At 47.7% G+C, this 26,017-nt stretch overlaps 2 protein-coding genes across 3 annotated transcripts; both read left to right on the top strand.

Annotated features, from left to right (window-relative positions):
- Positions 1–15,825: 15,825 nt before the first annotated feature.
- Positions 15,826–20,369, top strand: NICN1 (nicolin 1, tubulin polyglutamylase complex subunit). Its single transcript, XM_059160907.1, has 6 exons — positions 15,826–16,055; positions 17,223–17,399; positions 17,659–17,772; positions 18,214–18,285; positions 18,622–18,726; positions 18,801–20,369. The coding sequence occupies exons 1-6, from the start codon at positions 15,924–15,926 to the stop codon at positions 18,840–18,842; spliced, it is 642 nt and encodes a 213-aa protein (XP_059016890.1). The 5' UTR covers positions 15,826–15,923; the 3' UTR covers positions 18,843–20,369.
- AMT (aminomethyltransferase) lies at positions 20,328–25,629 on the top strand. Of its 2 annotated transcripts, none has more exons than XM_059160906.1 (9): positions 20,328–20,468; positions 21,077–21,244; positions 21,741–21,821; positions 22,709–22,840; positions 23,251–23,329; positions 23,640–23,785; positions 23,872–24,052; positions 24,424–24,579; positions 24,680–25,629. In XM_059160906.1, exons 2-9 carry the CDS (start codon positions 21,131–21,133, stop codon positions 24,856–24,858), a joined length of 1,068 nt encoding a protein of 355 aa, XP_059016889.1. In that variant the 5' UTR covers positions 20,328–20,468; positions 21,077–21,130; the 3' UTR covers positions 24,859–25,629. The 2 variants fall into 2 exon arrangements, with proteins under 2 accessions (XP_059016889.1, XP_059016888.1); XM_059160905.1 differs by lacking the exon at positions 20,328–20,468 and adding an exon at positions 20,481–20,975.
- The last annotated feature ends 388 nt before the right edge of the window (positions 25,630–26,017 follow it).

Raw genomic sequence — 26,017 nt, 5'->3', positions numbered from 1 at the left:
TCCCTGCTTCTCCCCCTCCCACTTCCCCTGTTTGTGTTCCCTCTCTCATTGTGTCTCTCTTTGTCAAATAAATGGATTAAAAATATTTTTTAAAAATTATAGAGGACAAGCTGAGGGTTGCTGGAGGAGAGATGGGGAGGTTGGGCTAAATGGGTGATGGGCATTAAGGAGGTACTTGTGATGAGGACTGGGTGTTATATGTAAGTGAGGAATCATTAAATTCTACTCCTAAAACCAATACTACACTACCCGTTAACTAACTTGAATTTAAATAAAAACTTGGAAGATAAACATATAAATAAATAAAGAGCAGGGCCCCTGGCTGGCTCAGTTGGTAGAGCATGCAACTCTTAATCTAAGGGTTATGAGTTCAAGCCCCACATTGGGTTTAGAGTTTACTTAAAAATAAAATCTTGGGGCATGTGGGTGGCTCAGTTGGTTAGGGATCCCACATGTGATTTCAGCTCAGGTCATGATCTCATGGGTCATTAGATCGAGCCCAGGGTTGACTCTACACTCAAGGCAGAATCTGCTTAAGATTCTCTTTCTTTGCACCTCCACCCAACTCACATTTGTGTGTGTGCTCTCTCTCAAATAAATAAATCTTTTAAAAATATTTATTTTTAAAAGAACAAATGCATAAAACAATTATAAATTTATGTTAGCAGTCATAAAGCATATAAAGATATATTTTTTAAAGATTTTATTTATTTATTTGACAGAGAGAAATCACAAGTAGATGGAGAGGCAGGCAGAGAGAGAGAGAGAGAGATAAGCAGGCTCCCTGCTGAGCAGAGAGCCCGATGCGGGACTCGATCCCAGGACCCTGAGACCATGACCCCAGCCAAAGGCAGTGGCTTAACCCACTGAGCCACCCAGGCGCCCCTAAAGATATTATTTTTGATAATAACAATATAAAGAACAGAGGGGTAGGAACAGAGATGTATAGGAATAGATTGCTTAGAAATTTGTTGGAACTAAGTTGGTATTATTTATTTATTTTTTAAGATTTTATTTATTTATTTGACAGACAGAGATCACAAGTAGGCAGAAAGGCAGGCAGAGAGAGAAGGGGAATCAGGCTCCCTGTTGAGAAGAGAGCCCAATGCAGGGCTCCATCACAGGACCCTAGGATCATGATCTGAGCCAAAGGCAGAGGCTTTAACCCACTGAGCCACCCAGGCGCCCCTAAGTTGGTGTTATTTAAATGAACTTGTTATAAATTTAAGATGTCAATTATAATACCAAGTTAGCTATCAAGAAAGTAGTTTAAAAATATACAAAGGGCACCTGGCTTGCTCAGTTGATAGAGCAGGATACTCAATCTTGTGGTCATGAGTTCAAGCCCCATAGTGGGTGTAGAGCTTACATAAAACAAAACAAAACAAATATACAAAAATATAAATAGGGCGCCTGGGTGGCTCAGTGGGTTAAGCTGCTGCCTTCGGCTCAGGTCATGATCTCAGGGTCCTGGGATCGAGTCCCGCATCGGGCTCTCTGCTCTGCAGGGAGCCTGCTTCCTCCTCTCTCTCTGCCTGCCTCTCTGCCTACTTGTGATCTCTCTCTGTCAAATAAATAAATAAATAAAAATCTTTAAAAAAAAAAAAATATATATATATATATATAAATAAATACAAAAAAGGAAAGAAGGAAAACAAAGTAGTACACTACAAAAAATTTAACTAAATTTTAAAAAGCCAGAAAGGAAGGAATTAAGGAACAACAACAACAAACATACAGAATGCCTACAGCTAAACTAAATGTCACAAGTAAATCCTTTATCAGGAATCACATCAAATGTAAATGAGTTAAACCTTACTAGTAAAAGTTTAGAAGATTGGAATTTAAAAGCCCAGATCTATCTATATGCTATCTGTAAGAGACTCATTTTAGATAGAAGGACACAGAGAGGTTGATAGTAAAAGTGTAGAAAAATATACTCCATGCAATTAGTAACCAAAAGAAAGTTGGGCGGCTATGTTATTATAAGACAAAATAGACTTAAGTCAAAACAGCCTATAAGGGACAAAGAAATATATTTTAATATTTATGTATTTAAGTAATCTCTACTTAAATCTCTACCTTAATCTTAATCTCTACCCAACATGGGGCTTGAAATCACAACCCTAAGATCGAGCCACATGCTCAGCGTGCCTAGGTGGCTGAGGCGGTTAAGTGTCTGCCTTCAGTTCAGGTCATAATCTCAGGGTTCTGATATGGAGCTTGGTGACTGGCTTCCTGCTCAGTGGGGAGTCTGCTTCTCTCTCTCTCTTTCTCTCTCTCTTCTCTCAAATGATTAAATAAAATCTTAAAAAAAAAAGTCACGTGCTCTACAGACTGAGCCTGTAAGGGCCCATTTATCCAGAGTGATTCCATCTTGGATTAGTCATTTTGTTGTTTATGCAATAAACCTAAACTGTCCCTGCCCGGCCCCCCAGGGACTTACTTAAAAACAAGTCCAGGAAACCAGTCCCAGGTAACAAAGCCCAAATACAAGGGTTCAGTCAGGCCAGGTGGAGACATCCAATGGGGCGGAGGGGGGGGGTGCATATACTGTCTCCCTATCTACCAAGGAGTATGGGCCCACCTTTAGGGCGCCAATTCTGACCAAGGTGATAGGTTAGTTCAAATGTCTACTAGGGTAAATTGTAATTCAATTGGTCATTTATGTGTGACCTAGCATGACTGTGTAGCTTTCTCTGTGTGTTATAATCTCATTGGCCACCTGTGCGTAGTCAGGCCCAACCACATGGCCTTTGCCCTTAAAAGCTAGTCTGTAAAGCAGAGAGGGATCACCCTCTCTGTAAGAGGCTTGGCCCCGGCTGGTCTGTTTGATTCTTGAAGCTTGGTGTGAAGTAAAGCTTTGCTTGACCTTCACTTTGTATCAGTCTCGCTCGCTCCTTTAGTCACGGACCCGACACTGGGGGGCCTTTCAAGCCAACCGAGCAACCTAAAGGAAGAAATAATATATTTTTTAAAGATTTCATTTATTTATTTGACAAAGATCACAAGTAGGCAGAGAGGCAGACAGTTGGGCAGGGGGGGAGGTTAGGAGGTTCCCTGCCAAGCAGAGAGCCCAGTGTGGGGCTCAATCCCAGGACCCTGAGATCATGACCTGAGCTGAAGGCAGAGGCTTAACATACTGAGCCACCCAGGTGCCCCAGGAAGAAATAATATTGATAAAAGGGACAACACAGTAAGAAGATACAATTATAAACATATACACATCTAACAACAAGGCCCAAAAATACATAAAACAAAAATTAACAGAATTGGACAGAAAAGTAGATAGTTCTATAATAATAACTGGCAGCTCCAATCCTTCACTTTCAATAATGGCTAGAACAACCAGACAGAAGATCAACAAGGAAATAGAAGATTTAAACAATGCTATAGACCAAAGTAGACCTAACGGTGTGAAGATTATGTAAAAATAAAATCTTAAGGGAGCCTGGGTGGTGGCTCAGTCAGTTAAGTGTCTGACTCTTTTTTTTTTTTTTTAAGATTTTTTATTTATTTATTTGACAGAGAGAGATCACAAGTAGGCAGAGAGGCAGACAGAGAGAGAAAGGAGGAAGCAGGCTCCCCGCAGAGCAGAGAGTCCGACGTGTGGGCTCGATCCCAGGACCCTGAGATCATGACCTGAGCCTAAGGCAGCGGCCCAACCCACTGAGCCACCAGGTGCCCCAAGTGTCTGACTCTTGATCTCAGCTCAGGTCTTGGTCTGGGAGGCATGACTTCACCCCCTATTGGACTCTATGCTGGGGGTGGAGTCTATTTAGAAAATAATAACAATAAATTTTAAAAATAACAAAACTTTAACCAACAAATAAACAAAATGCTCTGTGATGGTTAATTTTTATGTGGGCCACAGAATATCTAGACATTTAGCTAAATATTATTCTGGGTGTGTTTGTGAGGGTGTTTCTGGGTGAGATTAATATTCAAATAGACCGAATAAAGCACATTTCCCTCTCTAATATGGGGGGGCTTCATCCAATCAATTGAAAAACTGAAAAGAACAGAAAAGTTTAGTAAGAGGAAACTCCTCCTGCTTGATTGAGCTGAAACATTGGTGTTCTCCAGCCTTTGGACTGAGACTGTAATATCAGCTTTTCTTGGGTCTTGGTCCTGCTGGCTTTGGACTAGAATTTATGAGATCAACTTTCCTGATTCTTGGGCTTTCAGACTTGAACTTGAACTGTACATTGACTCTTCTGGTTTTCCAGGTTGCCTTCTGCAGATCTTGGGGAGGTCTCAGCCTCCAAAACAGCATGAGCCAATTCCTTATTCTCTTTCTCTCTCTCTCTCTCTCTCTCTCCATCTACATATAACACAACATGCTCAGAAAACAAAAACAAACCATGGGGTGCCTCGCTTTCTCAGTCAGTAGAATATATGACTTTTGAACTCGGAGTTGGAAGTTCTAGCCCCACATTACATAAAAATAAAATCTTTAAATATGCTCATCATTTCTCTTTAACTTTTAATTTTTTATTTACTTTGTTTTTTAAAGACCTTATTTATCTATTTGACAAGAGACCCAGAGAGAGAGGGAACACAAGCAGGAGGAGTGGGAGAGGGTGAGGCAGGCTCCCCACCCAGCAGAGAGCCCGATGTGAGCTGGATCCCAAGATCCCAGGACCATGACCTGAGCCAAAAGCAGATGCTTATAACAACTGAGCCACCCAGGCACCCCAACTTTTCTTTTTTTTTTTTCAATTTTAATTCCAGTGCAGTTAACATATGGTGTTATATTTGATGTAGGAAACAAAGGCAGGGTGCACAGGGTAGGGGGTGCTCAGTTAGTTAAGCATCTGCCTTTGGTTTGGGTCATAATCCCACGGTCCTGAGATCAAGTTCCACATAGGGCTCCCTGCTCAGCCGGAGGCTTCTGCCACTATTCCTGCTTGTGTTTGTGCACTCTCTGACAGATAAATGCATAAAATCTTTTTTTTTTTTTTAAGATTTTATTTATTTGACAGAAATCACAAGCAGGCAGAGAGGCAGGCAGAGAGAGAGAGGAGGAAGCAGGCTCCCTGCCAAGCAGAGACCCTCCATCCCAGGACCCTGAGATCATGACCTTAGCAGAAGGCAGAGGCTAACCCACTAAGCCACCTGGGCGCCCAGTCTTTTTTTTTTTTTAAGATTTTATTTATGTATCTGACAGAGATCACAAGTATAAGGTTTTATAGACGAGATAAACGTGACACCAGGCGAAGTGGGTGCAAGGCAAGATTTATTAAAGGCACTCTCCCGCGAAGTTTCAGGGCTCAGGAGAAGGGGAGCCAAGAAAGTTGCCCTGAGAGGAGGTGGGAACCCACGGGCGAAATTCCTCGACTCTTGAAAGGGGAGTGGGGGAAGTCGCACTGGGAGGGAGTTGGGAGGGGTGTCTTTTATCTGTTTCCAGCATAAGTATCAGGTTACCTATGGAGACATGACCTGGGGTGGGACCCTGAGGTCATTTCTATTGTTCCTCCTGCACTCCCGGAGCCTGCGACCTAACAACATGTATGCAGAGAGAGAGGAAGGGAAGCAGGCTCCTCCCTGCTGAGCAGAGAGCCAGAAGCGGGGCTAGATCCCGGAACCCTGGGATCATGACCTGAGCGGAAGGCAGAGGCTTTAACCCACTGAGCCACCCTGGTGCCCCAATGCATAAAGTCTTTAAAAAAAAGTGGGGGGGAATACTTGGGTGGCTCAGTTGAGTGAGCTTCTGCCTTCAGCTCAAGTCCTGATCCCAGAACCCTCGGATGGACTGAGTCCCACATTGGGCTCCTTGCTTAGCCAGGAGCCTGCTTCTCCCTCTGCCTGCTGCCCACTCCCCATACCCGCCTTTTGTGTTCATTCTCTCTCTCTCTCTGGCATATAAATAAATAAAATCTTTTTTTTTTAAAGTGCTCTTGGAACTTCCTTTATCTTTACTTCTCCCAACCCCAGGGTATACAATCACTTGCTCATCACAATCCCCAGGCATGAGGGAGTACTAGGCAGCAACAGGCAGAAACCCTGCCTCGGGGTCCTGTCCCTGTGCTTTAATAAAACCATTTTGCACCAAAGAGGTCTCAAGAATATTTCCTTGGCCATGGGCTCCGAACTCACCAACACAACACAGCAAAGTCCAAAAAAACTAAATTCATATTGTCTTCCTCTTTCTTTTTTTTTTTTTTTTTTTTTAAAGATTTTATTTATTTATTTGTCAGAGAGAGAGCGAGCGAGAGCGAGCACAGGCAGACAAAGTGGAAGGCAGAGTCAGAGGGAGAAGCAGGTTCCCTGTGGAGCAAGGAGCCCAATGTGGGACTCGATCCCAGGACGCTGGGATCATGACCTGAGCCGAAGGCAGCTGCTTAACCAACTGAGCCACCCAGGCGTCCCTGTCTTCCTCTTTCTTTAACATTAATATTGTCTTCCACTTTCTTGAACATAGGGAATATCATGTTTGAGTTTTAATGTCCTTGTCTATTAACTCTAGAATTAGTTATTTCTGGGTCTGTTTCTCTTGTTTGATTTTTCTTTTCATTATAGGTCATTTTTTTGCTGCTTTACATGATTGGTAATTTTAATTTTTTAATTTTTATAATTTTTTAAGTAGGCTCCACGTCTAATGTTGGGCTTGAACTCCCAACCCTGAGATCAAAAGTCAGATGCTTGGTGCGCCTGGGTGGCTTAGTGGGTTAAAGCCTCTGCCTTCGGCTCAGGTCATGATCCCAGGGTCCTGGGTTGGCGCCCGGCATCGGGCTCTCTGCTCAGCAGGGAGCCTGCTTCCTCCTCTCTCTGCCTGCCTCTCTGCCTACTTGTGATCTCTGTCAAATAAATAAATTAAATATTAAAAAAAAAAGTCAGATGCTCTATCAACTGATCCAGCCAGGTGCTCTGTGACTGGTAATATTTAATTGGATGCCAGACTTTGCAAGTTTTACCTTTTTAAGTGCTGATACTATTGCGTTCCTATAAATATTTGTGACCTTTGTTCTTGGATACATTTAGGCATTTTGATCATTTTGAGGCTCGATTTTAAGCTCTTGTTAGGTGGTGTCTGAGCAGATTTTAGTCTAAGGCAAATTTTTATGCACAACTGAAGCAATATCTAGGCACTTTGCACAATGAATTAGTGATGGAGGCAGACTGGGTCAGAAGACTCAGAAGGGGTCCTGCATGACTAGCTAAGAGGGTCTTGGCTTCATGAAGAATGGAAAGCAGAGTTTACTGAAGATTTATGTATATAGAATCATACGGACAGAGTGTCCAGGAGACTTGGAAAGAACATGAGTCTCATTTTTGCTTGAGGCCTGGGGTTTTTATTGGAGATTATGGTCTGGTGCATGTGTCCTTTTAAGCATCAGGAACTGGTCAGAACAAGGAGAGGATCCGGATGCTCTTCAGAAGTCATTTATTTCCTGAAGTTAAGCGTCTTGGTGTCAAGGTGTTGGGAGTCAGTGGTCTTGGATAATGTTTATGATGACCCTGCCCCATCACTCCTTAGATGTGATCTATTGCGCCAGAAGACTCTGAAGATATCACTATCTCTCTATCCCTTACAAGGAAGACATATGCTATTTGAATTACTAGGTATGTGTAGAGTAGGGTGAGGTGCTCATTCTAGTAACAACAGAAGCCAGAGCAGAGGTCCCAAAGATACAAATGTAGTGATACACAAGGAAACCTGCACCCCAATGTTTATAGCAACAATGTCCACAATAGCCAAACTATGGAAAGAGCCCAGATGTCCACTGACAGATGAATGGATAAATATGTAGAATGATGAGAGACTATGGACTCTGAAAGTTTCATAGGGTTTTGAAGGGGCAGGGGGTGGGAGGCTGGGGTACCAGGTGGTGGGTATTATAGAGGGCATGGATTGCATGGAGCACTGGGTGTGGTGCAAAAATAATAAATACTGTTATGCTGAAAATAAATAAAAATTAAAAAAAAAGAAATACCACAAAAATATGTAATACACACACACACAGAGAGAGGGAGAGAGAGGGAGAGAGAGAGAGAGAGAGAGAGAGAGAGGAATATTACATAGTTATCAAAAATGAAATTTGCCGGGGCACCTGGGTGGCTCAGTGGGTTAAAGCCTCTGCCTTTGGCTCAGGTCATGATCCCAGGGTCCTGGGATCGAGCCCCACATCGGGCTCTCTGCTCAGCAGGGAACCAGCTTCCCCCTCTCTCTCTGCCTGCCTCTCTGCCTCCTTGTGGTCTCTCCCTCTGTCAAATAAATCAATAAAATCTTTAGGAAAAAAATGAAATTTGCCATTTGCAGTGATGTGAATGGAGCTACAGAGTATTATGCTAAGTGAAATGAGTCAATCAGAGAAAGACAATTATCATATGATCTCACTGATGTGTGGAATTTAAGAAACAAATCAGAGGATCATAGGGGAAGAGAAGAAAAAATGAAACAAAATGAAACCAGAGAGGGAGACAAAGTATAAGAGACTCTTAATCTTAAAACAAACTGAGGTTGTTGGGGGGTGGGTATGGTAACTGGGTGATGGATATTGGGGAGGGTATGTGCTATAATGAACACTGGGTGTTATATAAGACTGATAAATCACAGACTTGTGACCCTGAAACACATAATACATGTATGTTAATTAATTGAATTTTTTAAAAAAGAAAGCTAAAGCAAAGGGAAAAAATGGCTATTTTTATGGGGTCTTCAGCTTCCCTGTCTCATTAGCATTTTGTTTTTGTTCGTTTTTTTTAACTAATGGTTGATGGGAACACAAACTTTCTGGGTCAAAATAAGATTTGGTGTTATCACCTTTTAATTCTTTTGGGTAGTTCTTTGTCTGGTTGTCTGGCCTTGGGTAGTTTCCTCAAGTGCATGTGCTGATCATATTAAGCTGAAACCTCAAGGGGATCCCCCCTAGGGATCTCTGGAGTCATCTCTCTCTGCAGTTCTGTCCTGTCTAGCTTCTAGTCATCTTTGCCTCCCCAAACTCCCAGTTTTGTCTCCTCAACACAGACTCCTTCGCAGTTCTTCCTCATTTTATTTGGAAATTCTTTCCAGACGGTAAGCTGGGATAATCATTGAGTGTTTTTTTGTTGTTGTTTCTCCTCTTTTAGGGATCACTGTTCTGTGGTGTCTGATGGACAGTGTCTAAAAATGATTGTTACACATATATTTTTTTAAAGATTTTATTTATTTATTTGACAGATAGAGATCACAAGTAGACAGAGAGGCAGGCAGAGAGAGAGGAGGGGGGAAGCAGGCTCCCCGCTGAGCAGAGAGCTCCACGCTGAGCAGAGAGCAGAACCCCTGTGGGGCTCGATCTCAGGACCCTGAGATCATGACCTGAGCTGAAGGCAGAGGCTTTAACCCACTGAGCCACCCAGGCGCCCCTGTTACACATATTTTGTGGGCTTCTTTAGTTGGCTCAGGTCGGCAGGGGGATAAATCTTTTTCCCCAATTACTCCATTTTAGGTGGAAGTAGAAGTCCCTAAAATAGAACAATTTGTTCATTTGGATTGTATTTATTGAGCACCATCTATGCCCAGCATGATGCTAGGAGATGTGGGATACAAGGCAACAGACTAAATTCCTGCTCTCTTACCTCGTGTAGCCCAGTGTGGGAGACAGGCTTTGGGGGGATGATTACAATAAAATGTGGAAAGCCTCTGACAATGTACAAGATCTAACTTAGTCCAGGAGATCAAGAAAGTACTCCTTAAAAAATCAAAATCTAAAGCAAGAACTGAAGGGTAGATAGGTGATTGGTGGTAGGGCAGAAGTGATCTAAAGAATGTTCTGTGAGCAGGCTAGAAGGAAAAGAGAGAGCACCACGTGGGAGGAACTCAAGTGAAGGTAGCAGTGTTGGGGAAGGGGACTGGTTTTCTTTTTTAAAGTTATTTTTGTTTTATTTGTTTGTTTTGTGATCTCTATGCCCAACTTGAGGCTCAAATTTACAACCCAAGGTGGAGAGTCATGTGCTCTTCTGAATAAGCCAGCTAGGTGCCCCCCAGGGAGCAGGTTTTAAGTAGCCTGAGGTAGGGGCTATTCATGCCTTGGACTCATGGACTTACCAAAGAGCTTTTGGATTTGACCTTGAAGCAGAAGGATTCCAGGAGGATTTCACACTGAAAAGGTTGTCTGGCCACAGAGTAGGTAATGGATTAGAGGGGCAGGAGTGGAGGTGGCTATTTACCAGGAAGATATGAGGCAAGACCCATCTGCAGTGAAGGACCACACAGGTCTGTGTCTGCTATTGTAACTGAATAACATGAATTTGCTCCTTGATGAGTCACAGAAACTACACCGGGAGGAGCTGTTACACAAAGGAAATATTATGTGCAGCAAAGAAGGAGATCACAGGAAATAACTTCCAACCTTGACTCCCAGAGAAAGGGTGAATAGGTTCCCTTTAATCAGGGTTAGGATGAATATTTATATACTGACTTATTTTATATATTTTTTAAATTTTATTTTTAAGTAATCTCTACACACACTGTGGGGTTCAAACACACGACTCTGAGATCAAGAGCCAGATGCTTTTCTGACTGAGCCAACCTGGTGCCCCCTAGGGTTAGGATGGATGGAAATGGGAACCTTGGGGTACTGGCTGGCTTGGTCAGAAGAGCATGTGACTTTTGATCTCAGGGTCTTGTGGTCTTGTGTTTGAGCCCCACAGCAGGTGTAGAGATTACTAAAAATAAGTAAATAAATGAACTTTAAAAAAAAAGAACAAGAAATGGGAGCCCTGTCATCGGATGGAGAAGTAGGCATAAGGTCATGTATGTGCCTTAAGGAAACACACCTATCCATACCTTGCATGTTATGTAAATGAGGCTTGTGCTTCAGCTCGGGTGGAGACTTCAGTATTATGAAGAGGTAAAGGTACCTGTCGGTGACTCCATGGGTCACTCCAAGGTCCATCTGCCCAGGCATGAGTCAGGGGTTCAGCTCAAACCGGTTTGGGTTGTCTGGGCTGTCTGGGCTGTCGGAGCTCTTTATCCAAGCAGGCGTTATTGCTTGAGGGCTAGTTTTGGTTTCCATCACAGCACGTTGCGTCCCTGGGGTCCGTTGTCTGAGTTAAGAGATAAGCTGGAAAGGAGAGCTTAGGGGAAAATGTGGGACAAAATTTGGTGCGTACTAATAGGCGAGTAGTAAAGGTTAAGTCTTGGGGTCTAGCTGGTGACCCTGGGCCTATGCTTTCAGAGCTGAGTCCTAGAGCCCAGAACTTATATATATCCTCCTGATGTCCAAGGGGCCTGTTATCTTCTGGGATTTGAGAAAGCCTCTCTTGACCATGAGGTGGTCTTCAGAAAGAGGAAACTCTCAGGAACCCAGGGAGTGAATCATTAGTCTGAGTCCAAATGGAGACAGTGATGGCCAGTCCAGGAGACCCAAGGACACCAATTATTTTCCCCTGGGGGTGCCTGAATGGCTAGTCATTAAGCGGCTGCCTTGATCACGTGGTCCTAGAATGGAGCCCCATATCAGGCTCACTGGAGCCTGCTTCTCCCTCTCCCTCTTCCTGCTGTTCCCCTACTTATGCTCTCTCTCCCCTGTCTCTCTCTCTGTCAAATAAATAAAATCTTTAAAAAAATTATTTTCCCCTGACAACAGTGTCACGAGCAAAACCCCTGCCTCCCGCCAGGAGGTCGCGACGTGTAAAGAAGAGATAGAGAGATGGATATGATGATGTAACTCACTTGATCTTTATTGGGATGAGGTCCGCACCACTATCGTGGCCTGGTCACGGTCCGCTGACATTGTCTCAGAGAAGGAGACGTCGCCTCACAATCTAGACAGAGAGGTCACCGCAGAAGTTGAGACTGAGAACCAGCGAGTGGTCGGCAACAGAACTGTCCGGGTGTTGGTAGCACCGGAGATGATGTTCTCCCGACCGGGAACTCGCTTCACCTCAGTCCAACCCGATGCCTCTTTATATACTGTGCTAAGTCTCCTTCATAAACACATCACATCACTTGTTTTTCTTATGCTTACACACCAAAAACATAAACACGTCGTAAGGTCTACGATATTTCGCACAAGTTAAAATTTTTACAACTTGTTACTCCGCGCTAATCTTATCACTACACGCATATGGTCTAGGCTTTACTTGCTATGTGGTTAGTTTGCAATTTGTTCCTGTTTTTCATTTAGTAGGGGTTAGCACTTACTACATATTATTTATTTATTTATTCATTTATTTATTAAAGGTTCGTACTCACTACACAACAGCTAATGAGAAGATAAGAAAACAGGGAATGTTTTCTGTCCCTGGAAGTCTCTGGGGGCACCTGGACTAGGAAGGCACAAGTCTTCCAGGCTGTTCCTTGGGCGGGCCTGGAATCCTGGTTTTGTGTCTGTCTGGTATCCCACTTTGAGAGCACTATGGGTTACACTGGGCCTGTGTCTTTGGGTTCCTCAATAGGCCCCAGTCACCAAAGCTGATTATTACCTGGAAGGTTCTACCTGTGAGGAAGGAGCCCAAAAGAGGCCCTGTTTCCAGCTCTACTTCATACTGCTTTATTGGCTTAGGAAATCTCTGTAACACTTCTGGCCTCAGCTTTGTTATCAATAAAACAGGCTTACCCAATGATATCTGAGGCACTGTTTCCACAAGTGCCTAGAAGGATGGTGATGATGATAAACATAATAGTTAACATTAATTTTTTGCTTTGCTTTTTTTTTTCTTTTAAAATCATGTATATTGGGGCGCCTGGGTGGCTCAGTGGGTTAAAGCCTCTGCCTTTGGCTCAGGTCATGATCTAAGAGTTCTGGGATCAAGCCCCACATTGGGCTGTCTGTTCTGCAGGGAGCCTGCTTCCTCCTCTCTCTCTTCGTGCCTCTCTGCCTACTTGTAATCTCTGTCTGTCAAATAAATAAATAAAATCTTTAAAAAAATTTTTTCTCAATAAATAAATAAATAAATAAAATCATGTATATTGAGGTATAATATAGATGCAGTCAAAATGCACAAAAATTGGGGCACCTAGCTGGCTCAGTCTGTAGAACACGTGATTCTTGATCATGGGGTTATGAGTTTGAGCCCCAAGCTGGGTGCAGAGATTACTTAAAAGTAAAATCTTTTTTTTTTTTTTTAAAGATTTTATTTATTTATTTGACAGAGAGATCACAAGCAGGCAGAGAGGCAGGCAGAGAGAGAGAGAGGAGGAAGCAGGCTCCCTGCTGAGCAGAGAGCCCGATGCGGGACTCGATCCCAGGACCCTGAGATCATGACCTGAGCTGAAGGCAGAGGCCCAACCCACTGAGCCACCCAGGCGCCCTAAAAGTAAAATCTTTAAGGCACCTGGGTGGCTCAGTTGGTTGGGCAAATGCCTTCAGCTTAGGTCATGATCCTGGAGGTCCTGGATCCAGTCCCACATTGGGCTCCCTGTCCAGCAAGGAGTCTGCTTCTCCCTCTGACCCTCCCTCCTATTTATTTATTTACTAATAAATAAATAAAATCTTTTTAAAAATAAAAAATAAAATATTTTTAAAAATCCATAAATCTTAAACATTCAGTTTCATAAGTTTTAAAAATTGTCTATACAAATGTAACTATCACCACAATCAAGTTTTGAATGCCTGGGTGGCTCAGTCAGTTAAGTATCTGCCTTCAGCTCAGGTCATGATCCTAGGGTCTTGGGATCAAGTACTGCATAGGGCTCCTTGCTCAGCAGGAAGTCTGCTTCTCTCTCTGCCTGCTTCTCCCTCTGCCTGCTGCTCCCCTTGCTGTGCTCTCTGACAAATAAATAAATAAAATCTTTTAAAAAAATTACAAATCACCAAAATCAAGTTATAGAACCTTTCCATCACCCCAAAGTATTCCCTTGTACTTCTTCATAGTCAATCCCTTCCCTTCTCTTCCTGCCCCAGGAAAAACTGTTCTGATTTATATTACTATATATTAGCTTTGCCTTTTTTACAATTTCATGTAAGTGGTATCATATACAATGTACTCTTTTGGGTCTTTTTTTTTTTTTTTTTTTTTTTAAGAATTTCCTTCATTCATTTGAGAGAAGGAGAGAGAACAAGCATGACCTGGGTAAAGGGCAGAAGGAGAAGCAGACTCCCACCAAGCAGGGAGCCTGATGAGGGACTTGATCCCAGGACTCCAGGATCATTATCTGAACCAAAGGCAGAAGCTTAACCAACTGAGCCACCCAGTTGCCCTTGGGCCTGATTTTTTTGCTTAACATAGTACACTTGAAACTTAATGGTGCTGGTGTGCATACTAGTTGTTCACTTCCTTTAAAAAAAAAAAACCTGGAGGGGCGCTTGGTGGCTCAGTGGGTTAAAGCCTCTGCCTTTGGCTTGGGTCATGGTCCCAGGGTCCGGGGATCGAGCCCTGCATCAGGCTCTCTGCTCAGCGGGGAGCCTGCTTCCTCCTTCCTCTCTCTCTCTGCCTGCCTCTCTGCCTACTTGTGATCTCTCTCTGTCAAATAAATAAAAATTAAAAAAAAAACCCTTGGTATTCATATTTACCATTTTACTCATTTTAAGTGTATAAATCAGTGGCATTAAGTATATTCATAGTGTTGTATAATCAACACCACTATTTCCAGAATTTTTTTTTTATCATCCTTAACAGAAACTTTGTACCTATTAAACAGTAAACTTATTTCCCCTCTCATCCTTGGCAACTCTGTTTTACTTTTTGTATGAATTTGCCTATTCTAAGTACTTATGTAAGTGGTATCATAATATAATATTTGTCCTTCTTGTCCATCACTTAACATGATGTTTTCAAAGTTCACACTAAAGCATTTATCAGTTTCATTCATCTTTAAGGTTGTGTAATTTCATTGTATCTATATACCACAATTTGTTTGCCCATTCCTATGTTGATAGAAACTTGGATTTGTTAATTTCTTTTTGTTGCTAACCAGTATTCATTGCATGGATACACCACAATTAGTTATCCGTTCATCTCATGGACATTTGGATTATTTCCTATTTCTGGCTATTAAGAACAGTCCTCGGGCGGGCCTATGCAGCATTCACTTCTCTTGGGTAAATATTTAAAAGTACAATGGCTGGATCATATTGTAGGCATGAATTTAGTTTTTAAAGAAATGCCAAACTTTTTCAAAATGGCTGGAAATTATCAAGGGATTAAGGTTCCAAGCACTCCAATTTCTTGCCAGTCTTTAATTTTAACCTGTTCAGTGGGGTTATGGGAGTTCTGATTAGAACGTCCCTGATGACTAATCATATCCAGCATCTTTTCATATTTTTTCTCTATTTATATTCTTTTTTAAATTTTTATTTTTTTATTTTCAAAGATTTTATTTATTTATTTGACAGAGATCACAAGTAGGCAGAGAGGCAGGCAGAGAGAGGGGGAAGCAGGCTCCCTGCTGAGCAGAGAGGCAGGCAGAGAGAGGGGGAAGCAGGTTCCCTGCTGAGCAGAGAGCTCGATGCGGGGGCTTGATCCCAGGACCCTGAGATCATGACCTGAGCCCAAAGGCAGAGGCTTTAACCCACTGAGCCAACCAGTCGCCCCTCGCTATTTATATTCTTTTGTGAATTATCTGTTCAAATCCTTTGTCCATTAAAAAGGGGGAGGAGTGTTCACACATATTTTTGCGATCAATGTCTGCCGGGCCCCATGCTCATTAGTGTTCTTATATGCTTTAAACAACCACCGCCCTGCACAGAGGTACTAACGGAGCAAGATTTGGCCCGCAGAGACTGACCAGGATCTCTTCCATTCCGCTACTCTCAGACGTTTCTGGGGAGGGCTCACCGCGCTCGAAGGCTCGCGCCATGATTGGCTGAAGGAGCACTTCCTCAAGCACTTCCGACTCCCGGCCGGCACAGGGCATCAGTAATTGGCTGGGCTGACCCAGCGCGAGTCTCTCCGGGAGTTGTAGTTCTTGGGGGGCTCTGCTGGGGACGCCGGGAAGGGCCAGTTACTGCAGGGGCCAGGAGCGCCAGTTGGGCTTGGTCGAGGCAGCTGAAACTATGTCCCGCGTGTCGGTGCCCTGCCATGTGAAAGGCACCGTGGCCCTGCAGGTGGGCGACGTGCGAACCTCCCAAGGCCGGCCTGGTGTGCTGGTCATCGATGTCACCTTCCCCAGCGTCGCGCCCTTCGAGGTGAGCAAGCCCCGTGGGCGCGACCGGGGCTCCTGGGCGGGGCTAACCTGGGAACTCGGGCGTGTTCCAGGGATTTAATTTTTTACCGAAAGCCTCTGCAGTGTCCTGGCCCTTGCAAATCAGTTAACCATTTATTTATTACTTCAGTTATCGCATATTTACGAGACTGCCGTTTTCTGTCGTGTTCTCTTCAACATCTCTTCCCCATGTCCAGAACAGGGCAAGCATAGAAGTGCCAAGGAAGTAGGATGATGGTGGAAATGCAATTGTGAACCAGAGAGAGGTGAAAGATCACTTTGTTCCTGACCACTGGGGTGGGGATCATTAGACAATGCTTTACCCCAAAACCTGCCTCTGGCGCGTTCCCTACAGTCCCTGCTGGAGGTCAGGTAAAGCGCATTCCTCATCCGGATCATCCCAATGGCTCCAGTTTCCAGTCTCCAGTTGCCGGTCCACATCTGCCGGCTGACACTACGAGAGTGACTGACACTACAAGATCTCAGCACAGAGGACAAAGTCCACTTTCTAATGGCTTGACATTTGGAGCCATTTGTGCCCTGCCTGCCTTTTGACCCCATGCACTTTGTCTTGTGGTGTGTGGTCCTCTCCAAGCTGTTCCTTACCATAAGCTTCGAAACTTCATTATAGGGCTCAACCCTGTAAATATTGATTCAGTAGGTCTGGGGTGGAGCCTGTACATCTATAGTAAAAACAACTTACTTGGGTTACTCTGATGAATGTGCAGTGATGAGGATTGCTGTAGTCAGGCTGAATCACTATGGTTTCAGGAGGGGCCAGGTTTTCTCAACCTTTGGTGCCCCTTTGCTTATGTTACTTTTACACTCTCTCTTTTCCGGTCCACTTGGTGAACTCCTCCTTCTTGAGGCCTCATCTGTACGTTTTTCTGCCTCCTCCAGAGTTAGGGTTCTGGCAGCATCTTAGACCTGTGAGAAGATTTACGGTCATTGATTATTTGCATGACCTGCTCCTTTGGACTGTGAGCTCTTCTAGGAGAGTGAAATTGTCTTTGGGCCCCAGTGGATGTTTGTTGAAATTGTTAGATTGGTGGAAGAATACATTCCTAAGGGGAGGAGAAGATGGTATGTTTGAGCCTCTCAGGCCCTGGGGCTAGGTCTGATTTGTCATGGTGGGTTGTGTGCGCTCTAGTTACAGGAGATCATGTTTAAGAATTACTACACAGCCTTTCTGAGCATCCGTGTTCGCCAGCACACCTCAACGCACACCCCACCCAAATGGGTGACCTGCCTGCGGGACTACTGCCTCATGCCTGACCCACACAGTGAGGAGGGAGCCCAGGAGTATATATCGTTGTTTAAGCACCAGGTCAGCTGGGACTCAGCATGGCTGGGGAAGTCCAGAGAAGGGCTCACAGGAGGATTGGGGATGGGCCAGGATACCTGGAGGGAAGAGGGGAGGCAGGGCTGGCCTGGGCTTGCACCTTGGAGGGATTACTGGTGTTTTTTTTTTCCTTCCTAAAGGCCTGGGGAGGCAGCATCTTGGCTCCTTGCTGGTTGGGAGGCTCTTGGGCAGTGAGCTTGGGCCTTGCTGGGTCCTTGTGTGTGTGTGTGTGTATCTATGTCAGATGCTGTGTGACATGGCCAGAGTACTGGAGCTGCGCCTGATTCTTCGACAGCCATCACCACTGTGGGTGTCTTTCACAGTGGAAGAACTGCAGATTTACCAGCAGGGACCAAAGGTAAGTGACCAGCTCAGAGCTGTTGGTTGGCCCTTTCCCTAGAAGGCTCTTAGCTATGGCTAGGAGAGCTGGGTGTGGGGTCGGGAGTGGACAAGACTCAGAAGGAAATTAGCCAGGAGGGAATACTGGAAGCTAAGGGTGAGAGGAGAGGTCATGTCCTCATACCCCTGAACTTTTGAGGCTACCTACCTCTCTCAGAGCTTGAGCCTTCAGGTACTGGGAGATACTTCTGTTCCTGGGGCCTTCTGCATAGCAGAAAAGCTTAAGTAATCTCTAAGCTCTTAGGTAGTCTGATGGCCCCTTGGACCTCATGGACCTCTGAACAGGGTTTTCTCAGTATCTGAGGCTCAGGTGCCCTCTGTCTTCTCTGAGGACCAGGGAATCTGGTCTTTGGGCTTTTCCACTCTGTCTCCTTTAGGGGAGTATGCCTTTGCTTTGCAGAGCCCCTCCATGACCTTCCCCAAGTGGCTCTCCCACCCAGTGCCTTGTGAGCAGCCTGCTCCCCTCATTGAGGTAAGCCCTCATCGTGGGTCAGAACCTTGTGTGCAAAGCTCTTGTGTCCAGCACGGGCTCAGGTGGGCCTCTTTCTACAAGAATCTGAGGTTGGACCCAGGGCCCTTCATTCAGTCTGTGCCATCTTCCTCTTGGGTGGTCCATGGGCTTTGAGGCATCTCTCAGTGGGGCTGGGCAGCCTCCCGCACATTGGGCCCCAACCTCATGTTTCACAAGTCATCTGGGAATGTTTCTGGTCTCTCTTGGTGGGCCGCATAGCCCAACTTGGTCTCTCTGGAGCTTTAAGGGCACTGCTGGGGAGATACCCATGGCCACTGACCCCTCCTTCTGGAGCAGGGTCTCCCAGACCCCAGCAGGGTATCCTCCGAGGTGCAGCAGATGTGGGCGCTGACAGAGATGATCCGGGCCAGTCACACCTCCACAAGGATCGGCCGCTTTGATGTGAGTGAGTGCTTCCCTCTGCTTCCTTCCCGTTGCTCCGAGCGGTTCAGATCTCATGGTCTTTTGTGTTGCAGGTGGATGGCTGTTACGACCTGAACTTGCTCTCCTACACTTGAACCATGGCTGTTAGCCAAGACGTTGGCCTTCCGTGCCCACCCAGACCCGGTTTGGGCCACCAGAGGCTGGAGTGTTTTCCCTGTGCATTCCGAGTGTTGCCTGCATGTCCACTGGGTCTGGGCCATGTTCACAGATTCAAGATTCCTGGGGGCTCACTGTGTTGCTTCAGCATGAGCTCTCGGCAGGGGTGTACTCTGTCCTCATCTGACTGCAACCCGAAACTCCTTTTACTACCCTAAAAACACTTCAGTTCTACTTACTAAGATTCCCCTTGTGTCCTCTGCTCCTCCGGCCAACATGCACACTCCAGTCTCCTGCCTGCTGCTTCACCCTGAGTGCACTGGGTTGGGGTGATCTACTAAGCGTGTTCTCACTATTGCTGGAAGGCTGCTACAGCCTTTACACCCACTTACTTTGGAAACGAGATCAAAAACAGGAGCCCATTTCTTCTTTCTGCGCCTCTGCGCCCTCTAGTGGTCTTCTTTCCCTTTGTGTTATGCCCCTAAGAAGAAATTTCTGGTCTTCACTCCTGCCCGCCTAGGGAGCAAAGCTGGAGATTTGGGCAGCCTGAACCCCTTGGTCTCTGAGCTGGCTCCTTGGTATGTGTCCAGATGGGTCTGCCTAGCCAAGCTGGGCAGATGCCTCTGGCAAGGCCGAAGTCTGAGAAGGAGTTCTGCGACCTTTGTGCCCAAAGTACATCCTTGTCCATTCTCCCACCTACCCCCTTCCAGGAATCATTCTCTAGGATAAAAGAGAGGTGTGGGTCCAGGTGAGCGCTGTCCCTGGTGTCTTTTAAGAGGCTGAGGTCTGCTACAACCCCATGCTTGCTGCTGAATAAGGCAGGCTGCCCTTACGAGAAAAACTTCCTTTTCCATTTTTTCCTGTCTTTGCCCCCAGGGGCTATGATGCAGCAGTGCTGTTACTTGTGCTAGACCTGGAGAGTTGGACATTTGTGTGGCTCAACAGCTTTCTGGAGGAAGATCAGATCCCTTCCGGTGGCCACTCTCTGCTCTTACCAGAATTCTTTTTTTTTTTTTTTTTAAGATTTTATTTATTTATTCGACAGAGAGAGATCACAAGTAGGCAGAGAGAGAGGAGGAAGCAGGCTCCCTGCTGAGCAGAGAGCCCGATGCGGGACTCGATCCCAGGACCCTGAGATCATGACCTGAGCTGAAGGCAGCGGCTTAACCCACTGAGCCACCCAGGCGCCCTCTTACCAGAATTCTTGCAGGTGTTGCCTGCAGGGTCATTTACTTAGCCCTGTTCAGTTTTTGCTAAGAGGGTAATGACCACAATCCTGTGCTCAGGGAGTAGCAGCCCTCAGAGAGAGTGCATGTGTGAGACTGAGAGAGAGAGAGAGAGAGAGAGTGCGTGTGTCTCAGAGAGTGGGGGGGGAGGTTCCTGGGGATATAGTGTGTAAGAATGTGGGGAGGTCCCTGGGGTTGGTGGCAGGGACTGCACTCCACTGATACCCAGCACAGGCCCTAATGTGCAGCAAGATCAATAAATACTTGTGGAATGCGTGACTGCTGGCTGCCTGTGTCTTCCCAGTGGGAAAGCTGGAGACCCTCGCTAGAGGCGGGGTTGCTGAGGAGCTCAGCCTGCAAGGCTAGCTCCACCCTCGTGTATCCTCTCCACCCCCCTCCCCTTCTCCCATGTGACCCTACACTCCTCTGTCCTGAATATGCAATTAAGGCCTTTTGGCCCTTTGTAGAACTTTGACCTTTTGGAGGCAGGGCTGTCCGCAAGGGGAGGCCTAGCCCCCAGCTCTGTCTCTGAGCAGCTTAACTGGTTTGGACAGCCTAATTGGCCCTGGAAGATCAACTAGAAGCGCCTGGGGCTCTTTCCCTACAGCTTTGAGTCCCTGCTCACTGCGCTAAAGCCCCGCCTGCCCTTGGGGCGGCCTGCCTTTGGGGCTACCCGCCCCTTCTGATCCCCTTTGTGGGAGAGAGACCTGTCCAAGCAGAGCTGGGACTACATCTCCCAGCGTGCCTGGCAGCGTGGTGGCCTCTGTGTGCCGGCCGCACCAGTTGCAGGCAACAATGCAGCGGGCAGTGAGCATGGTGGCCCATCTGGGCTTGCGGCTGCAGGCACTTCCAGCGGCCCTGGGCCGTCCGTTCAGTTGCGCACAGGTGGGATCGAGGGTGCCGGGGGAGGGTGCCAGTTTTGGAGGTGGGGGAGGGAAGAGGGTGGAGGTCGGGACACTGGTGGCCCTTAACCCAGCCACCCGCAGGACGTACTCCGCAGGACACCACTCTATGACTTTCACCTGGCTCATGGCGGGAAGATGGTGGCGTTTGCAGGCTGGAGTCTGCCTGTGCAATACCGGGACAGCCACGTTGACTCACACCTGCACACACGCCGGCACTGCTCGCTCTTTGACGTGTCCCACATGCTGCAGGTGAGCCAGGGGAGCATGCCGGCTGCCCAAGTCAGGGCTTCCTCCCCATCTACAGTGGAGCAAGCCTCGGCTTTGTGGGGATCCAGATTCCAAGGGCCACCATCCTCGCAGAAGAGGTGGACGTCCCCGGTGTCCTAGACTGTGGCCCCCAGGAAATTAACTCAGAGGGTCTCTTGGTTGTCTCTTCTTTAATCTCTTTAGCCTGCTCCCACTCAGTGGCGTGCCTCTATGTCCTGGGTTCCCCAGGGCTGACACCCATTCCCATCGACTCTCCTGGGTGTTGGTTTGGAAAAGGGGTAATTCAGGGTGGTGCTGGACCCTTTCAAGTTCCCTAACCTTCTCCATTGCACCCACTCCTGTATTGGGGGATGTAGGGGAGTCAGGTGGGGCTCTGCCACCTGCAGAGTTAAAGGACTGCTCAGGCATTTTGGCTGGGTTGGACGGAACTGTGGGCAGTCCTTGCCCAGTGGCATGAGGTTTTTGATCTCTTTCCCAGACCAAGATACTTGGTTGTGACCGAGTGAAGCTGATGGAGAGTCTAGTGGTTGGAGATATTGCAGAGTTAAGGCCAAACCAGGTGGGCCCCTCTTCTCTTGTATTTCTGCTCAGTGTCTGTTCTTAGTCTTGAGCCAGCAAATGGGAGGGGTGGGGGTGCAGCAGTGGCTCAGACATAGCTTCCCAGGGCTTGTGGTCTTGGGCAATGGGGTCCCTGGGTATGTCCAGACATCCAGTTATCTGCAGGGAGGGGGCTTACTCCATCCTTAACAGATCAGGCTGGGAAGCCAGAAACCCAGGTTTATGTCATTTTGTGGCCTTTCATGCTGTCAAACGCCTTGCAATGCAAAGGTAGCCCCTAAATTAGCGGCCTCGCCATCACCAACAGCTTCTTAGGAATACACTCTTGGGCCCTGTTTCAGACCTGCTGAATCAGAACCTGTTTTAACAAGATCCCCAGGTGATTCATGTGATCTCTCAACCTCAGGCTCCTTCCATCGAGTGGGGAGGCTTGTGAGGCCGGCCTCACAGTATTTTGGCATATTGCTGCGGCACTTATGGTATCATCAAGATGGACTTTGAAGTCTCCGTGTTGGGGTTTGGGACATGGACTGAGTTGTCTCAGGTCTAGGTGGGATGAAGCAGCGAGTCCTAGATGCCCTGGATTAAGTGTGAAATGGCGCTCAGTATTGATTGGGGAAAAGTGCAGAGGCCCCACCAGATCAGGGAGGTCTCCAAAGATGGGGAAGGGGTAAAAAACTTTGTTGGTGCATGAAGATCCAAATCCTGGGCTGGGCAAGGGCCTGGGCTTACCTAGCCTTCCTGCTTGCCCCTCCTCCCCTCCCAACCCTTTGCCTGAGGGTTCACGAATTGGTGGTGGCTGGCTGTGTGTGCCCAGGAGTGAGTGTGACTCATACTTGACCTGGGCTTCCTGGACCTGGAGGCAAAGACGTTCCACTTTGGCACTAGGGGACACTGTCGCTGTTCACCAATGAGGCTGGAGGCATTTTAGATGACTTGATTGTGACCAGCACCTCTGAGGGCTACCTGTATGTGGTGTCCAACGCTGGCTGCTGGGACAAGGACTTGGCTCTCATGCAGGTACAGCCCGTCTGTTTCTAGGTACCCTGTCTTCTTTGCTCACAGAGCAGCATCCTTGCTGTCCAGGAAAGACCTGGCAGGGACAAGGGGTTTCGATCATACCTCTTTGAGTTGAGTGAACAGCAGGCCAGAGTGGGCCCTCCATGGAGAATACCAGGTTTCAGTGATGGGGGAGTAGAGCAGGCAAGACTGGCCACGGCTCCCAGGCGAGCATCCTCTGGTGAGGGTGGAAGCCAGAGCCCCATGTGAACACGGGCAGACCTGGGCTTGGGGCATTCCTACCAATTAGTTATATAACCTTGTAAGATGGGAACCAGCCTATTCTGCCCAGCTTTTCAGCTCCCAGCCCGCCGTAGGTGCTCAGTAAGCGGTCCCAGAAGCTGATGTGGTGTTTGTGTCTTTCCTTTCAGGACAAGGTCAGGGAGTTTCAGAACACGGGCAGGGACGTGAGCCTGGAGGTGGTGGAGAATGCCTTGCTAGCCCTGCAAGGTGAGCAGGCCAGGCTGGGGTTGGAGCCGGCCTTTGCCTCGCTGGCTTTTTTGACTGTTCAGCACAGGGGCCATTCCAGGAGGAAGGTGTGGATGGTGTGCTATTCGTGGGCCATAATTTTAAGTTTGGAATTAGGCCTTCCCTCCATGTGCTGTGAGGCTCAGGGGCTGTGGGCAGGAGCATCTTCTCCCACCTTGAGCCCTTAGTAGGACTTGCTCAGGTCTTATTCTGGCCCCTGAGTAAAGGCTGTGGTCCAGCTTCGAGGGGAAACGGGGACCTGGACTCTGGGTCACTGGTTCCCTGGGCTCAGGCCCCACAGCGGCACAGGTGTTGCAGGCCGGTGTAGCAGAGGACCTGAGGAAATTGCCCTTCATGACCAGTGCTGTGATGGAGGTGTTTGGTGTGTCTGACTGCCGTGTAACCCGCTGCGGCTACACAGGAGAGGATGGCATGGAGGTAGGTCAAGAAGTGGGTATAGGGTAGGGGACAGGGGGACAGGTCTCTGGAGCCGTTGCCCACCTGCTCTGTGGTGTCTCATGCAGATCTCGGTGCCAGCGGTGGCGGCAGTCCGCCTGGCAACAGCTCTGCTGGAAAACCCAGAGGTGAAGCTGGCAGGACTGGCCGCCCGGGACAGCCTGCGCCTGGAGGCAGGCCTCTGCCTGTATGGGAATGACATCGATGACCACACCACGCCTGTGGAAGGCAGCCTCAGCTGGACATTGGGTGAGTTGGGCTGTCACTCAGGGATAGAATCTTGGAGACTAGTGTGGCCAGCCCGTGACTGCTCCCAAGGCTGTGTACCCTGGAGCCCGTGACTCAGCCTCCCTAAGCCTCCTTTCCCTGAAGGTGCCACTACACCTTTGCTCATTACATGCTGAGGATCTTCAGCCGGCTGAGGTGGGCAGCACAGCTTCTAAGACCTGGGGACAGGACGTGGGTGGCTGACTGCATGGCAGGGAGGAATGGAGCTTTGGGGAGCCTGAGCAAAGGGGTCTCACTGCTGGATGGATGTTATTTTGGGGTCCCTGTAAGGAAGACCTCCTGTGGCCAGGGGTCTATGGACTGTGGCTTAATCCCAGTGTGTCATGCTTCAGGGAAGCGCCGTCGAGTTGCCATGGACTTCCCTGGAGCCTCAGTCATTGTTGCTCAGCTGAAGGGCAAGGTGCAGCGGAAACGTGTGGGGTTAATCTGCGAGGGGGCGCCAATGCGGGCACATAGCCCCATCCTGAATACGGAGGGCACTGTGATTGGTAGGTGGACCAGTGAAGTTGGAGAGCCCTTGTTCCTTCCCCAGGAGGGTGGGCATTGGACTGGCATGGTGATGCTGACATACGGCCTTTGCTCACACAGGTACTGTGACCAGTGGCTGCCCCTCTCCCTGCCTGAAGAAGAATGTGGCCATGGGTTATGTGCCCAGTGAGTATAGCCGGCCAGGGACCCCACTGCTGGTAGAGGTGCGGCGGAAGCAGCAAGTGGCCGTGGTCAGCAAGATGCCCTTTGTGACCACAAATTATTATACCCTCAAGTGAAAGTGGCTTGGGGCAGGGCCTCTCCCATCTAGGAGCCTGGACCTGGAGGACATTCTGTAAGGGTTAGTCACAAAACTGAGGCTGAATACACTGGGGCGGTGGTTGATTCTGGTTGTCTGGTTGAGGGGGGCCCATCCCACCAATCCTACCCCCTCGTGTGCCTCTCCAACTTCAAGATCCCATTTCTGAGCAAGGGACCAGCTCATGAAATGTTAACCTGTGCCCCCACTGACCCCATTCTTGTCTGCCTCCTGGAGGGTTACGAGAAGCTTTCTGGCATCTCTCCCTTCCACTCTGCCAGGTGCTGGCTGTGGAGCAGAGGCTGACATTTAGGAAGGGGATAGAGCCTGCCCAACCTACCTCACCATGGTTTCTCACGCTGCGGAGGGGTTATTACATTGGGTAGTGCCGGCCATCTTCTTCAGTTTACTTTCCATGAATGCAAACTGCTGCCTCTCCCTGGGTAGGAATGATTCCTGACTCACCAAGGGTTGGCCCTGTAGGGCTGCTGTGCCTGTGTAAACTTGGGGACAGCTGAGGAGGAACAGACTCACTCTTCCACATTCCCAAGTTAGCCCAGCCTGCTGCCCAGTAGCAAACCATGCCGGGCTCACCACCGGTCCTGAGCCCCAGGGCTGTTGTAGGACAGGCAGGGCCTCCTCCTAGACTTGACTTACCCTGGCTGACCTTTGCCCCCGGGGCCCATTCTGGACTCTGCCGACTTCTTAAAAAAAAACCAACAAACATTAAATGAGTTTCCTTTTCTTCTTGCTTGCTAGTCTCTAGCTTCATTGTCCTTTGGCCACATGGTTCCTGGGGTGCCAGGCCAGTGCCTGCTTGCCTGGCCTCTGAGGCAGGCTCAGAGTGGGTTCTCCCTGAGAGGGGCGGGTCTAGAAAAATTAATGAGGATAGTGCCCCTCCTGTCAGGCACTCACCACTGCTCCTCTAGGGAGCTGAGCCTCTCCACCTCTGCAAATCATTGCAAATTAATGAGGATAGTGCCCCTCCTGTCAGGCACTCACCACTGCTCCTCCAGGGAGCTGAGCCTCTCCACCTCTGCAAATCATTGCATCCTGGACGCTGAGTGGCAGTAGCCCCACTGTTCCCGCTCCAGTTTCCCCTGTGCACGCGCACCCTTGTCCTGTCTGAATAATCACAC

The sequence above is a fragment of the Mustela lutreola genome, chromosome 2 (assembly GCF_030435805.1).
Source record: "Mustela lutreola isolate mMusLut2 chromosome 2, mMusLut2.pri, whole genome shotgun sequence".
Lineage (NCBI taxonomy): Eukaryota > Metazoa > Chordata > Mammalia > Carnivora > Mustelidae > Mustela > Mustela lutreola.
The sequence above is the reverse complement of the archived record's forward strand: the minus strand, read 5'-3'. Positions and strand labels throughout refer to the sequence as shown.

Excerpts from the sequence above, each read along its gene's own strand:
- AMT (XM_059160905.1), top strand. The coding sequence starts at position 20,886 with ATGCAGCGGGCAGTGAGCATGGTGGCCCATCTGGGCTTGCGGCTGCAG. Across the intron at positions 23,330-23,639 it reads TGCCTTGCTAGCCCTGCAAG|GCCCCACAGCGGCACAGGTG; the intron begins GTGAGCAGGCCA and ends CCCTGGGCTCAG. Across the intron at positions 24,053-24,423 it reads CAGCCTCAGCTGGACATTGG|GGAAGCGCCGTCGAGTTGCC; the intron begins GTGAGTTGGGCT and ends GTCATGCTTCAG.
- NICN1 (XM_059160907.1), top strand. The coding sequence starts at position 15,924 with ATGTCCCGCGTGTCGGTGCCCTGCCATGTGAAAGGCACCGTGGCCCTG. Across the intron at positions 16,056-17,222 it reads CCAGCGTCGCGCCCTTCGAG|TTACAGGAGATCATGTTTAA; the intron begins GTGAGCAAGCCC and ends TGTGCGCTCTAG. Across the intron at positions 17,773-18,213 it reads TTTACCAGCAGGGACCAAAG|AGCCCCTCCATGACCTTCCC; the intron begins GTAAGTGACCAG and ends TTTGCTTTGCAG.